Here is a 17286-nt window from a genome sequence, read left to right on the forward strand (position 1 = left end):
AAATTCCTAATTTGGAACGAGTGACCATAGGATGCTGAGGAATCAGGTTGGGAGACAGTGCACCAGTTGCAGGTGCTATGGTAGGTATTGTGGTCAATGAAGGAGTAGGATGAGATGGTGAATGAGAAAGGAGGTTGGGACTTGGGATGCGAGAAGATGGAGCAGTGGACTTGGTCAGATTTTGGGAAGGTAAACAAGAGGTAGAAGGTGGAGAGAATAGTGATGAGACCCGTGAGAGAGTATTATTGGATTTATCAGATAATAAAGGAGTCGAAAGACTTACCTGCTGTTGTGTGAAGATAGATATGGTGAAGAGGGTGCCGTGTAAGGAAGTATAAAGGATGACTTGTCTCTTGAGTTGTTGGCCTGCAATAAAACACTAAGAGGAGAAACAGACTGATTAGATGTAGACATGTTGTGGGTCGGTTTTCTACCTTATCAAAAGGAAATTTTGTTTCATTAAAAATAACATTTGGGGTGGTGTAAATTTTCTTTGTAGTCAAACTCATACAGTTGTAACCTTTATGGGTTGAACTGTACCCGATAAAAATACATTGTTCTGAATGATAGGAGAATTTATTTGTCTGATATGGTCTTACGAAAGGAAAACACTCACACTCGAAAACTTTTAAAAAATTAAAATCAAAATATTTTTTGAATATTTTTTTAAAAGGTGATTGAAAATTTAAGATTTTGGTTGGTAATCTATTTATTAAAAATGTGGTGGTAGAACAAGCATGCCACCAATGTGAGAATGGCATAGAACAATGAGCAAGTAAAGAAATGGCTGTTTCTGTGATATGACGATGTTTCTTTTCAATTCTGCCATTTTGATTATGGGTATGAGGACAAGGATGTTGAAAAATAATTCCAAATTGGGCAAAAATGTTTTTAAGGGTCTAAATTCACCTCCCCAATCAGAACAAAAAGTTTTTATTTTTGTCTGAAAAATATTTTCAACCATTTTCTTAAATTGTAAAAATAAATTTGTTACATCAGATTTTAATTGCATGGGATAAAGCCAAGAGAAATGAGAAAAATCATCCATAAACAAGCCATAATATCGATAACCTTCCATTGATAAGATAGGAGCAGGACTCCACACATAAGAATGAATAAGATAGGAGCTTTACTGATGGAATTAGATAAAAAAAGTAGGTAAGCGATGCAATTTTCCTAATTGACAGGAATGACAAAAATCATTATTATTTGAAAAAGAAACATTTTGAGATTGGGAAGCAATTTTTTTAAGAATAGATAAAGCAGGATGTCCTAGGCGATAATGCCAAAGGTTATTATCCAATAAATTTGAAGAATTACAACTTGAAAATAAATTGGAAAATTCAGCTTTATTTCCTAAATGAGCCAGAGATGCCGATTTGTGAGAACCAAGTCCAGGTAACAAAACTTGATACAATCCATCCTTAAGTGCTCCTTGCAAAAGAACCCTTTTCGTAATCTGATCTTTGAAAAAAACAAAACAGGAATTAAATTCCACTATCACTTTATTATTAGAGGTCAATCTCGTAATACTGATCAAATTTTTTTTAATTTTTGGAACATGTAAAATTTTTTTAAGGAATAAATTATCAGGAACATTAACAAGAAAGGATCCAGTATGTTTAATTTGCAAACCTTTGCCACTGCCTACTACCAGCTTCTCTGTCCCATCATACTTTATTTTGCTTTGAAGGTTTGAAGAATCAGTAGTGACGTGGTTGGTAACACCATTATCCATCAACTAGTCACCATGTGCTGCAAGATCACTGAGGAATAATATGCAGCATTATTGTTATTATTATGAGAAATAGGAACCAAATCTTTGTCAAATAGATGCCAACATTCAGCAACAACATGGCCATCTCGACCACATAATTGATAGAAAACACGTCCACGGCCACCTGTGTAACTGCGTCCTCTTCCACAGCCTCCATGTCCACCACCACAATTTATGGTGCTTTCAATCCATCTATTTTTGTTGTCTTTCTTTGATCGATCAGCAACATGTGCTACAAGTGTAAATTCAAGTCCATTCTGTTGAGAGATCCGAATTTCTTGGCTAAGTAACATTGCTTGCACATCTTCAAGTTGAATAAGATCACAGTTAGAATTGACATTTGAAATCACAGCATCATATTCCATCGGTAGACCTTGGAAAACATACATTATGAAATCATCATCTGTCACTGAATAACCTGCTAATGACAAGTTATCTGCAATTTCTTTCATTTTTGACAAATAAGTAGTCATGGTAAGTGATCCCTTCTTGGTTGATTGAAGCTGTAATTTGAGCTGCATTAACTTTTCTCTTTACTGATTTCCGAAGAGCTTTTCCAACGAGCTCCAAAGTTTAAGCAAGTTTTTGGCTTAGTAATTTGAGTACAAAGAGTATGCACTTCTTTGGAAATTGATGAGAGCATCCAGCCTAGGAGAGCAGAGTCCAATTGTCTCCACAGTAGATAATCAGGATTAACTGTTGATTGACTACTGATGCCTTCCTTTGTTATTATCTCCACAGGTGGCTCAATAAAGACACCATTGATAAAACCTTCAAGGTTGCTTCCAATAATGGCAAGCAAGATCTGTGTTCTCCATAGAATATAATTATCAATTTGTAGTTGAAAAGGAAAATTATAATTTGGTAATGTCACTTCACTCAGTGAAGGAAGTTTTTGATAAGAAAAAATAATCTGAGACATTGCTGAAATGATGCCTAGAATTTTGGAAGGCTCTGATACCATATAGAAGGTTTGAATAATATGATTTACTCAGATAATTTCCATTGATCACTGTAAAGGTATTTATACAAGGGTGTAAAACAGTGATAAGACTCCTAACCATGTGATAACTAGCTGATAAGAATTATCTCTAGGATAAACTTGTAGTTGTTACAGATATACAAGAATAACTAACTAACTGCAGTTGCTGTTGATTACTGTTGATTATCACAATGCAAAAACTCTTTTTCTTGTAGTGATTAGAACTTGGTATCGCTCCCAAAATGAAAATCTTTATCATCAAAACCGATCAAATTGATAATTAGAAACATTTGCTTCTTGTTGCGGATTCTCTGTTAGTTACTGGAAGTAGAGAGTGTTGGCTTGAACTCAAAAAGCATTGCACAGCAAAAGAGCATGCAATTCTCTCATCACCCTTTCTGCATTTCAGTTCTCATATTTATCAGTTTAATCGGTTATGTTTTCAGTTAATATAAAGTCGTCATAATATTTCTTCTTTTTTATTTATTTATTTAGTTTTTGATGGAACATAATATTTCTAATTGAAAAAATGATGCGTAAGTCATGTAACAATATATGCTTTCTGGAATGTGTTGTAGAAACCTGTTGCTTGCTTTATCAAAGCTGCGAAGGCTGGAGCAATGGATGGCCTTCAGGGGATTCTAGATAGATTAGCATGGGGAAAGATTCCTTTTTTTGAGACAGGTGGACCGTTTGAAATTATATATTCTGGACAGGTAGTTCTCACTATTGGTTTGCTGTGTTTGATATAGATCAATGCACTCTACCAACATGCGGTTGCTTATCAGGCATTTTGAAAGACTTATGCTTAAAATAAGATATGAGCTTTCCACAAATATCCTTGGCTCAAATCAAGTGAAAGATAGATTAGGGGAGTATTCTAAGGGAGAATTTTAAGGCACCAGTGACACAAAGTTCATAACCTTATCATTTATCCAAAGCAAAAAAAATACCTGGATTTTGAAAGACTTGTGCTTAAAAGAAGATACGAGATTTCCACGAACATCCTTGGTTTAAATCAAGTGAAAGAAGGATTTATTTTTAAGTCATTGATGATGCAGAATATAGCTTTTATCACTTATCAAAAGCAAAAATAACATGGGAAAAGAAATTTCTCATCAAATCCATACTTCGCATCCTAGTGTTGCAACTTGAGCATTGATTTCTTTGTAAGCTTAGATGAACTTCTTAAAATATCTGTTAAAATAGGGTTTTTAATTATTTGATGCTGGTAGTTATTGTAACTCTCGTGTGTTTGTCAGTTAATTATTTGATGCTGGTAGTTATGTTGGATTAAGTGTTTTTATTAGTTAATTTTTCATCTTTATTTAGATCATTGTTTCCAAGTTGGTAATCTAGTCCTACAGTATGATACACAAGATAAGATTTATATTCTCTCTATATGTTGGTATAGTCGGAGTTGGTGTGTCAAATTTAGCAAAGCAATACGCTAACAAACCTGTCACTTTTGTTGTATGAAACTCAACTTTTTTCTGGTTAATAATCACAATTTTTCATTTATTGTATTTTCCGTTTAATTGTTATCTTTTGATGTGTCCCCGTTATTCATCAGGTACAAGACGCCACGAAGCCTAAAAATGTATACGACCTGCTGGGTAGTCAAATCAGTTATGATACGCAGGACGCAATTGAAACGCCTAATGATCGAAATCATAAAATCCACAAATATGATAACCAGTTTTCGTACAAATATGGTGGCTCTGCTTTAAAAGGGCTTACAGAGTTAGGTATTTCAAGATCCTTCATAAAAAGTATTTTACATTCAAAGACATTCATAATCTGTCTCATGGATGGAAGCATGTCTGTACAAGTAGGTCATTCCCAATGATTATCCTCTCCTTTAGCTTTGTCCATTGTGTTATATGGTATCACCGTACCAGTAAGGCACCATATTTGAAGGTAGGAAATTGGTTTAAACCCTTGCGACTCATAGCCATTGATAGCTGTGTTCTTTTGCATAATTGATAGAGATGATTTATTTCAATTTATTTTTCTCCAGTGCAATTTGTGATGCTTTTGTACCTCTTCTCTTGCAGGTTGTGAATCATCCTAATCATGAGATCACACGCTTGCTTTATGTTGGTAAGAAAAGGTGGGACATCCTAAGGTTTTTCATATCTCAAGTGCGTACATGGTGCTCCCCAGATTGTAGCTCCTTTGAGGGCTAAAAGCTATTGGTCTAAGCTTTTTATACTGTTAAGCTTAAGATTGGATCACAGTTGAAAGTTGTAACGACACGCAGTTGTGTTGGTTTATTTCCAGAATGATCAATAAGTTCAAGTGCGTGCATTCTGTTAGGGTTGGACACCAGCCACTATCTCTCATAAAAAAAATAATAAGTAAAAAGAAGAAGAAGAAGAAAAAGAAGAAGAAGAAATAGTGTAGATGTATTTTGCTATCCTCTAGCAGAACAATGGTGGTGACTAATCTAAGAATGGTTGTCTTCGGAAGTATTCATGGCCAGGTTTTTTGATGGCTTGAAAAGCAGTAAGCCATTTTCCTTTCGCTTATCGAATAATGAGGTACTAACATTTCTGAACCTAGCTTCTTTTTGCTACTTCCACTCTAACTTCATTTTCCTTTATCATTAAATGAGGCAAACAGGATCTAGCTGAAGCAGCAAAGAGAAGCTTGTAAAGGTTAAACCCATTTTCATGATGTATCCTTAAAATCATATATATATAATAGGACAATGAAAATCATTTATCTTGTTGAAGTTTTCTTCATCTCTCCATTTGACATTTTTTCTTTGATAATATATAAGAAAGCATCAAAGAGCAATAATAAAGCATTAAATTAGCGAAATAAAAATGACAACAATGCAAGTATACAATTTCATATTACTGAAATTTTATATTTCCCTATCTTTGAGAATCCTTAAGTAAAAGAGAGCCACCAATGTGTTCAGTGAAGTTTTTCTATTGGGCCTTCGCAGTCTGTTTGATGACAGCATTTACGCTCAAAAAACAAAATCATAACGACGCGGTGATATTGCTTACCACGGGGGGGGGGGGGGGGGGGGGGGGAAGAGAGGGAGAGAGACAGACAGACAGACATACAGACAGAAAGACTAGTTTGACAAGTGCACTTACCAACCTGCTGCTCTTTTAAATTCATGAAATTCAAGCTCATTATTCTCTAGACATTATTCAAGCTAATCATTCTTCTTCATCTGAAAATATTAGATATAAAAATAATTTCAATTTTAGCATATTTCATATATTGTAATCATCTTCTCTCTTTTTGGACATTTCAAGAAAGCCGTAGAAGAAAGCATGCTTTTCTTTTGATCTATGCAAATTAAGAGTAATTAAACATTGCCACTGCTTTGTATCTATGTTTTCAAGGCTGATTGAAAAGTATTTGGTATGCGAGAAATTCATTTTAAATTACGGACAAACAAACTGGCATTTTCTCCCTTAATTAATTCAAAACAGATCCTTGCATTGCAGCCGACTTCACTATTTAAGTTGCTGTAATTGCAAGTGTTCTGCTTCCAAAACAATTCATCAAGCACATGGAAGATAACCAAAGAATGATCAATAGATGTTAATCTGTTACATATATTTCATCCATATGTAATACACCATAAACAAAATTCAGGAATATTAGTTTTTGTTCTCTGCTTTTTGGGCAGTGAATCAACAATAATATGGCTTTTTGTATCAAGAAAAAAAAAATGGAACCATTAATATTAATAATATGGAATTCATACTTGATATGCCCACATGCATGATCATGGTAGAAATCCTAGAAGAAGAAGACTGTTACGGTGCCTGAACAGGTCGTAGATTAGAAACAAAATACAAAGCCAATCGTCAGATATCAATATTTAAGTTGTCATTGTTTGATAAAGAAAAAACTATAAAAGAAGTAAATATAAATAACATAAAAGTGATGCTAACTAGCATATAGACATTCTAAAAATTAAATTTTTTTATGAAAACCTAAATTTTTTTTCCAATTACCCTTTGTTTTTGTAGATTCAAAAGTAGTTTTAATCAACATAGGGTTGATTTCTGAATTTAAATTTGTGGAACTAATTAATTCTCATTAAGAGAAATAATATGAATTTTGCATTTTTTTTTTTTAATATGAACCATTAAATAATGTGTAGTTAATGATTTGTGTACGTACCGGTTTATTTGGAAGAGAGGCATCTTGTCCCCTAAGCTTGATTCTCTTTGAACTAATCTGAGGATGTGACTGATCGATCATATATATATGTATTTTGACATCCACATGCTTGATCAGAACATTCACCACTAGTACTGTCTACATTTGGTTCATCATGGTCATAGATGAAGCGTATCCCACACTTCTTTATGTCAAAATTGACACCTACACCTTCTACCAAACATATACTGAAAGAAGCCTGCAGGCTGTCCACTTTCCGAAGATTAAAACACCAATGAGGTACATACAGTTTTCCAAACACTTGTGCATCCAAACACATATATTCTCGGTTGTGCATAATGAACACGTGATCAGCATTACGGGTATTTGCTTGTAAATAAGTAGTTGCGAAACCACCAATATATTTGTGAAGACAGCCATCACTGGTATTGGTTTCGGTTTTGATATTGTATCTCAATGCAACAATCCTCATCTGCTTATCATGATCATCATCATCAAAATTATTCAACACACCAACAATGCAGACAACAAAAAAGACCTGGCTATCAGGATATTTAAACCAATTTAGAGGAAGCCGAAAATTGATCGAATTCCCATCATCAGTTCTTGCGTTGTTGAACCACTTTGGGATTTCATCTCCTGGGTACACAATATCAACAAATGGACATGCACCCGCGCCCTGTACCATGGACGAGAAATTAATGATCATAAAAAGTAATTAAGAGCATGCAAGATATATACATATACAAACAGGGAGAGAAAAATAATACATACATAAACTCTATTGTATGCAGTATCAGCAATTATGTGGTTGCGTGTGTTGTGATCCAAATCCATACAATTTTCAAACCTCCAAAACATAGGGAAAAGAAGCCTAAAATATGTTAGGTTGTGAATGTGAGCCGACTCACAACTTGATATTGTTTTAATTGATGTACAACCGGCTGCTTCAAACATAGATAATGAAGATGGAAACTGTTGTATTGATTTCAAGCTCTCACAGTAATTGATATTCAATTTTACCAAACCAAGTGGAAGGCAAGGCAATTCTTCAAGTGATGAACATTCCTTGAGGTTCAATGTAACAAGACTTGATAATTTACAGAGGCTGTTTGGGAGAAACTTAATCTGTGGGCAACTGCCAAGGTTTAAAGTTGTGAGCGCAGTTAGATTTTCAATTGATTCGGGTAACTCTTCAATCCCTGTTCCCCCTAAATCAATTTCATCCAAGCATTCCATAATATCCCTTATTTCTGGGAACTTTCCCTGCAGGTTTGGGCAACCAGGAACAATCAGCTTTTCCAGATATTTCAACTTCCAAATGCTCTGGGGTAGACTTTTAAGTCTTTTGCAATACTTCAAACTTAAGTGTCTGAGCCTTTTTATATTTTCAATTGAGTCGGGTAACTCTTCAATCTCTGTTCGCTTTAACGAAAGCTCATGCAAGCATTCCATACCGCCCGAAGAGATTTCTGGAAACTTTTCCAGGTTTGGGCACTTACTAAGATCCAGCCGACTCAGATATTTCAATTTCCCAATGCTTGCTGGTATACTTCTCAGTCTTTTGCAATTTGAGAAATATAACTCAACAGGAACTGATGATGAGGTCTCTTCTTCTGTAAATGCTATATTATCAGTTGCAATATTTTCAGAATCTCTGCATTCTTCGAGATTGTCGCATTCTCTCAAATCTAGAATCCGAAGGTTGGGGTGATTCTTAAAATTTAAAGCAACTTGAACCAAACTTTTGCAGCCTCGGAGTGTTATAATTTCAAGATTGATAGCCCCAGACAAATTTGGTAGTTCAGCAAGGTGCTCACAATAACTAGCATCGATCTTCTTTAACTTCATGAACTGAAGGAGTTGTGATGTAAGTCACAAACCAAAAAAATAAATTAATTAATTAAATAAAAGAAAATAAGAAACGAAAAGGTTCAATTGCATTGCATCTACTTTTATTCAACATGATATATCATATATAACAGCATATATTATATATATAACTAAATCAAGCAATCGTACCTGAACTTCATTCCAAAGTACACTTCTAAGCCTTGTGCAATATGAGAAATCTAATCCAACGGGAGCTGATGAGGGCACTTCTTGACTTTCAGATGCTCCGCATTTTTTGAGATTGTAGCAATGACTTACATTTAGAATCTGAAGCTTGCGGAGATTCTGAAGATTTAAGTGAATTTGAACCAAATTTTTACAACCTTGGAGATTTAGAATTTCAAGATTGGTAGCCCCAGACAGATTTGGTATTCCAGTAAGGTGCTCAGAATCTCTAAGATCAATCTTCTTTAACTTCTCGAGGTCAAGGAGCTGTCGTGTCAGTCACAAACCAAAAAATAAAAAATAAAAAGGATCAACTGTATGCATCTAATTTAATAAAAAATAACCATATAACATCTCATGATGTGTATAATATATATATATATATATATACAGGTCGATTACTGTATTAAACGATCATATGTACCTGGACTTCATTCCAAAGTTTCTCAAGTTTGCTCCCACGCATAATAAGTCCAACAAGATTCTCTGGACTAAAATTCGGCAAATATTTCAAAGGGCATGAATCCCAACGAAAATATCTTAGTTCATCAGAAATATCAAACAGACCTTCAGGAGCATATATATTATATCTACACGGCTCTTGTAGGTATTCAGAACTCAAATCCCCATCAAATTGTTTGCCTCCATATATTTTAAGATATCTTAGATGGCACATATTTGAGAATACTGTAGGGCTCACTTGCACATTTTTTTTAATACCACGATCAGACAGATTCAATAATATGCCTTGGATTGCATCAGTTCCCTGAAAACCAAACCATTGTTATACATAGAGATACAATATAAGAAAATCTCCTAATGTGTACCATATTTATATACACAAATCAACATACATTTGCACTTACTTTATTTTTTTCCAATACATGGCGGACATCTTTAGCAATCCACAACCTACTACGATTGCCAGGTATTTTGCTTTCATCAAAAACAATTGCTTGACCCATTTCTCTTAGTAAATCATGCATTGACAAGTATACTCTTCCATATGAGCGGCTTTCTATTAATAAGGATTTATCAATGAGATCAGTTATTTCTATTGTCACATCATAATGGTCACTGCAATTGAACATGTTTTCTACTTTTTCTCTGTAAACTTCACCGTTAATGAAGCATGCAATATCAAGAAACATATTTTGGGTGCCTTTGCTTAATCCGTCATAACTTATTTTCAATACTTTAAGAATCTCCTTGTGTGGATCTATTGCCTGCCTATCCAATGCACTTTCCCATTCTTGTTTACTCTTGGAGCAAAGGAAACAGCCCAATACTTTAAGAGCTAACGGATTGCCATTTGCCCTAGTTATCGCTTTTCTTGATAATGCTTCATAGTCTGCTGCAACAGAAATTTGTCTTCCAAAAGCATGCTTATGGAAGAGTTTAAGAGCTTCAAAGTAATCAAACCCTTTAACCTCGTAGATTTTATCAGTGACTTACCTAAGCACCTGCACATCTCTCGTTGTGACAATGATTCTACTTCCAGTAGCAAACTCTTCATGCCCTTCAAGAAAATATTTTAATGATAATATTTCATCCACATCATCTAAAACAACAATCACCTTTTTTTGGGCCAACTGAAATACTCTTTTGACAAGTTTCTTTCTCAAATACTCTTTTCCTTGTCTCTTGGATTCCTCCCTCACATTCTTAAGGAAGCAATCAGCATCGAAAGAAGATTTATATATGTCAAACACAGTACTAGCAAGGGTGGTCTTACCAATACCTCCCATGCCCCAAATGCCTATTATGCGAACATCATCCTCCGAGTCAATGCATAAAAATGATTCAATATCCTTGACACGCTTTTCAATTCCAATCAAGTTCTTTTTGAAATGATCAATTGTTAGTTTTTTTTTTTGGCAACTTCAGTAAAACATCATTAACAATCTTGTCAATTAGCTCGTGATCATACCTAACCAAAAGAAAAATAAAAAATAAAAAATCAAATACAATTTTTTAGTATTAGAGGCACCGAAATAAATTTAGGTCTTTAAAAGAATAAAATAGAAGGTTTCGATTCTCAATATATTATTTTTTTCATTTTTTGAGATAACTGATATATATAAATATCGATTCTCAATATATTATTTTTTTCCTTTTTTGAGATAACTGATATATATATATATATATATATATAACTAGATTATCCGAATTTTTTTCAATATTAATAGTTGCTCTTGCCGATTAATATGGATATAATGTTATTTGTTTTTTTCACTTGTTGACATTTGTTAAATAAAGTCTTTTATTACTTTAAACAAATGCATTGTTTGGTTCGGAAAAAATAAAATGCATTGTGTTCATTGTATCAGCTTCATTTACTAGAATGCCCTAGCTGGTCAAAATTTCATTATTTTGTTTTATTTTGTTATTTTGTATGTAAATAATGAAATTTAACACGCAAAAATATTATGCAATTTTTTAATAAATACTCTATATAAAAGCTCTAAATATTAGATGCTAAACATTACCCTGCCCTTTTATTGGTTGGAAATAATTTGTACTATTTAGGGATAACAAAAAGCATTAGGATTTTCTTTGCTTTTTACATCTTTCTTTACAAATGTTTGATTTTCAATCCAACTGTGAATTGTTAATATCAAACTATTTATTAACAAGTAATGTAAAATGATCATTATTAAGCGTGTATTGATATGTATATATTTTAGTGTAAAAAAAACAAACATAGAAAATGATATCAGGTTTTATGAGTGGCTAAGTTCTTTTTAGTTTTTTAAAAAGAATATTATATTTAAAACATGAGTTAAATTTATATAGGATGTCACATGACTTATCTGGATATAAGTGCTAAACATCTAAACGCCTTATATAAACGCCGAGTAGACGATATATATGTATTTGTGTGTATACATTTAAGAGGGCCATATTATGGAGAAATGTTTTTGACAAATTATCCCTGTAATTGAAAGAACTCATCCAATGGTGTGTTAAATAAAAAGAAGAAGAAGAAGCATCCTTTCAAGTCTTATACCCATTACTCCTTCTATTAAGTTATGCCACAATTGTCATTACTTATGTAAACGTTAACTACTCATTGGATTGAGAAACAGTTCCAAAAGATGATAAGGTTGACTCTTTTTTTTTTAAAAAAAAAAAAAAAAAAAAAAATTTTTTTTTTTTGGGGGTTGGGTGGGGAAATGAACAAAACGGGTTGTAGTTCAGAAGTAGAGAATATATAGTTACCCCTAAAGAATTTAGATGAACTAAAAATTGTATGTAATATATGCCCAACATGTAAAGCAAAGAGAAGTGACTGAAAAGAACCATATATAAGAAATCTACACAATTGTGAAAAATATTTGTCACAATTATTTGTTAATTTCTAATTAGTTCGTAGAACTTGAAATCAATGAGCCAAAATATTACTTTGTCTTTCTTAAGTGCTTAGTAAGAATAAAAAAAAAGACCAAATTAAGATTTTTCCTTTTTTTTCTCTTCCTTTCATGGTGGCATGGGGAATTCAAACTTCGATTATTATTTAAAGAAGCAGTGGTAACAACCACTGGATTGTCCCAGCAAGGACAGAGGAAATTAAGAATTGATTGAAAATATATGCATAGACAATTTTGTAACTACGTATTCGTATATGCATGAATATTTTTGTAATTATGTATCCAATAAATCTGTCGTATGAGCTAATTAAAAGTTTATTTTTAATTCTAATTTTATTGTGTTGGGAAGGGTTGGACCTAACATTTAGGGTTAAATGCATTTTAATATCATCTATTATGGGCAAAGTTCATTTCAAGGTTTTTTAAAAAAAAAAAAAATTATCTGCACGTAATACCCCTTAAATTCCAAAAAGTTACATTAATGACCAAAATGTAAGAGAAGCCTACCAGTTTATACATTTTTGACCCTAAATTCTATTTTTTTAATATTTATTTGTCCAATAAATAGTGAGTTTTTGGATTACTAGGGATGCATTAATGATTTAAAAAATGAAAAAAAAAAAAAAGAAACAAAAGATTTAGGGTAAAAAAACAACGGATAAACTTAATAGCTTGTGGAGTAACAAAGTGTAATTTTTTGAAACTTAAAAGTATTAAATGAAAATAATAATAATAATTTTACTCATTTTTAACATATATAAATTAAAAAAATTCTCCCTATCGGTGTAAATGTAAATGGTTTATCAACTAAGCCAACATGTTAGAATATCAATTTCGATATTTCCTGATGCTTACATGCTGCTAAGGCTTATCCAATCTGTTGTGATTAATGCTAGCATTATAACTTTGGATATACTCTTTCCTTTCTATCGTGTATATGTCTATCTCTATATTCACGTATATCTCTAGCTCTCTCTATCTTTCTACCTTACAATTGTTATCATATGGAATCTCTTGTAACCTGTATAAATACTTTCTGTATCAATGAGAATAGCAAGCCTTGACTACTACCACTTCTGTTATTTATTTCTTTCACAATAATAATAATAATAAATAGAATTAGACCTTATAAAGAACTTTGTCCAAAACTAAAGGATAGTAAAATGCTTTGAACCCTAACTCTTACTGAATATACAAGCAAGACTAAATTCAAAGCATTGGAAAACGATGATTTGCAAAATTATTGATGGAACATTGTTAATTTATATAAGGAAACATTATTAATTATTCTACGCAAAATAATAATCGGTACGAAACGTACCTAAAATTTTCTGAATCATGACCGATCACACCAGACACTTCATTTAGAGCATCCCTCCATTGCTGCACCATCTCAATTCTATCCTTAAAACATTCTGCGTGTTTAGCAAATGCAACTGCATAGCTTTCCTCCTGTTTCCGTACAATGGTTGGTTTTATGCCATAAAATATTGGTATCACATTGCCTTTAATTTCTCCATTTCTATTTCTGTTGCATTCAAGTATTTGAAGCACTTCATCCAAACACCACGTGGAAGAAGCAAAATCTTTGGAGAAAACGATTATCCAAATCTTGGATCCCATAATTGCTTTGCTAAGTTGTGGTGAAATTTTATATCCAGTTTCAGTTTTTTTATCATCCATGAAGGTTCTGATATTCTTTTCACGCAAAGCATCGTAAAGATGTCCCGTAAAACCACGGCGGGTGTCCTCACCTCTGAAACTGAGAAACACCTCGTACTCGTACTCTTCTTGAGAAGAAGAAGAAGAAGAAGCCATATATCTCTATAATCTGCAAGGTAAAACAAAAATGTTAAGAGTAAATTGAAACTCCCATAATTTACCTTAATTACTAATTAGTGAAGAACCAAAATGCTCTGTTTCTCTATCTGGTTGGAGGGAGCAAAATAAAATGAAGCTGGAAGAAGCTTTAATCATTCTCCCTCTGGACCTATATAATTATGCTCATTGCATAGAGCCTCAGATTTCAGAGCCCCTAATCCACCGTTGTGTTAATTTCTCTTTACATATATTCCTCCTGACCCTCTATTCTATTGCCCCTTTATATATATAGATAACATTTCTGATTATTGATCAGCTCAGGAAACTAAAACCATTGCAAACACACGTAAATTTGTTTATTGATAAGTCGTATAATGCATTATAGATAAGATCTGATTTTTAGATGTAAACTCTATTATATATATAAAAAAATATACGAACTCAATAGAAAAGAAAATGCAAATACAAAGGGAGGAAAACCAACATGCCTCTGTTCCCCAAAACTTGGGCCTCCAACAAGTACAACTACGTCGTTGCTGCAGCTAGGCTCTCCGTCGGAAGCCAATGCCAATTCAGCCTCTCCTATTATTGGTTTCTTTCTCTGATGGATTGATCGCCTGCCCAGAACACAAAAAACCAACACCCTATGATTATTTTAAATTACTTTCAACAAAATACTCTGTTTCTCTGTTTGGAGAGCAAGAGAAAAAGAAGCTTTATCTTTACTTCCTTGAACCTTCCCAAACCCCAAAAAAAAAAAAAATTCCGAAATTGCTTGATGGTCTTCCTTGTATGTCCCACAGTCCCACTCAATTCAGCAGACCAATATTCTACATACATTGACTAATAAGTTAAAGTGCTTTCTTTTCCACAGGATAGTGAATTCCGCGTTGTGGCTACTTTTTTACAAGGAAGTTCCTGTATGAAATAGGGGTTAAAGCCGCTTTTCCTTTATGAAAAAGTAGTTACAATGCGGAGTTAATTATTATATGTCGGTAGTAGTACTAGTACTCATGAATTGATTATTATTTTTTTCAAAAAAAAAAAGAAAAAAATGAATTAATTATTATTTCTGTAGCAGTACTAGTACTCATGAATTATTTCTGCGGTGGTTTTGCATGTGATCTATTTGTGCATCAAACAAATTAATAACAGCAAAAAGGAAACGAGCATCATCTAAATTTAAAACCACAGTGACAATGAATAATAGCAGTGGAATCACGTAGCTGTTCATCAAGTTACGAGGCATCAAAATTGGAACCCTAATAGCCTTCATTGTCAAACCACGCCGAGTAGGAGTAGCAGAAGCGGTTCCCCCTCAAGGCACCAGCAACAACAAGAAAATATCCCGGGAGACGGTTGAGTACTATCGGAGACTGATCAAACCTCTAGCTCTAGACAATGGTTGTTACAGAGAAACAAAGACCAAACAACGAGTAGTAGTATTAATTCTTCTCATGATCAAGTTGGTGAGAAATCCAACAGAGTGCTGGTGATCAATATGGGAGCAGTTAGAGGTGTTTTAGAAGCAATGAGCATTACCATTTATGATCGCAAAGATAGAAAGGCCCGAAGCTGCCCTAGTTTATCAAGTCCTCTCCGCTTCATAAAGGCGTTCCAAGTGACCAATATTGTTATTATAAATCTTATTCAAGAGAGAACTCAATTCAGTCCGCCATTGCTCACTGTAAAACTTCTTTTGCCAGAACCACATCATCTTCTGATGATTTTAGCTTTTGATTATACATACATATGATGGTGATAGAGTACATTCCCATGACACATATATATGTATATGTATATAATATTCATTTTCATGAACTACCTAGTATGTTTCTGATTTTTCTTCCTTGTAAAGCAAATATTAAGTTAAATTAATGGATTTTTGAAGTTTAATGATAATACGATCTTAATTATATTATGTTATGGTTACTTTGGTTGCGTCCAATTTCTAATAAAATGTGTAATTATGAATAATATTTAAATACCAAATAAATATATCAAAATAGATATAAAAAATTACGTATTAATATATGATTGATTTATATTTTATTATTCTTATCTATTTAAAAGTTTACTTATCATAATTAAATTTTAATAATACATATATCAATAAAAATTAACACGTGGTTCTTCAAAACATTTATTTAATGTGTCTAACATTAGTCAACTACTATATGTGATCCTCTCTCGTTGATTATTCCACCTCCAATGAACAAGAGCCGTTTTAGTTTTTAATTTTTTAAAACGAAAAAAAAAAAAAAAGGAAAAAATGAAATTCACAATTTGACCCGTTGATAATAAATCAGTCAGAGTGAGAAGTGAACCTTACATAGTGGATGAATTTAAAAGAAGAATATTGTTATGTTATTATTATTATGAGTAGAAATTCCATTAACCAAAAAATTACAAATCACACCCCTTGCTAAACAAAAACCTTTACAGCTAGAGGAGAGATTAAAACAATAAATACAACATTCACTAAGATTATCCTTCAACGCCATTTACATAGCTCATCATCACCTACAAAATTAGCTATCAAGGAATCCAAAATGATTTACAGAAGTCAAAACAAAAAAGAAATATTTCTAACATCCTCTATGAATAATTTATATTCCTAATTGCTGCAGATATAAGGGCACATAAAATTTTAACAACATATGTTTTTGAATTAGATTCACACGCAATTCTATTCCACCCCTTCTTGTTACTTCCAAAATCATAAATATTGGAAAAGATTTGGCTACATAGAATACAATGGTCTTAAGTTTCAAAGAAAAATATAATATGGGTTAACATTCGCTAGTTTCGTCATCATCTTCTTTTTCTTTTTCTTTTCTTTTTTTTTTTTTTCTTTTTTTAATGTTTATGATGGGTTTTCTTGCTAGAAGTCCATACGGGCCATTTTGATTTCTAGAGAAAGAAAAAAAGGTTGGTCCAACCCAACCCAGTCCATAAAACCACACCACCGCACATTCGGAAAAGTTCTAGTCTGTTCCATGAAATATAAATGTTATGGGCATGGATTATTATACTGCAATTAAATTGAATTTGAATTTAAAGATGTAATAATACCATTACAATCTACAATTTACATTTACATAAAAGTCAGAGGAAGA

The 17286-nt window shown here is 32.9% G+C and overlaps 1 protein-coding gene across 1 annotated transcript; it reads right to left on the reverse strand.

The window, feature by feature from the left end:
* Positions 1-6303: 6303 nt before the first annotated feature.
* On the reverse strand, positions 6304-14598 carry LOC132804164 (disease resistance protein RPS6-like). Its single transcript, XM_060818230.1, has 7 exons — positions 13668-14598; positions 9842-10905; positions 9400-9741; positions 8940-9242; positions 7692-8771; positions 6918-7596; positions 6304-6556 (listed from the first exon to the last, which is right to left on the reverse strand). Exons 2-6 carry the CDS (start codon positions 10124-10126, stop codon positions 6970-6972), a joined length of 2637 nt encoding a protein of 878 aa, XP_060674213.1. The 5' UTR covers positions 10127-10905; positions 13668-14598; the 3' UTR covers positions 6304-6556; positions 6918-6969.
* Between the last annotated feature and the right edge of the window lie 2688 nt (positions 14599-17286).

The sequence above is a fragment of the Ziziphus jujuba genome, chromosome 6, assembly GCF_031755915.1.
Source record: "Ziziphus jujuba cultivar Dongzao chromosome 6, ASM3175591v1".
Lineage (NCBI taxonomy): Eukaryota > Viridiplantae > Streptophyta > Magnoliopsida > Rosales > Rhamnaceae > Ziziphus > Ziziphus jujuba.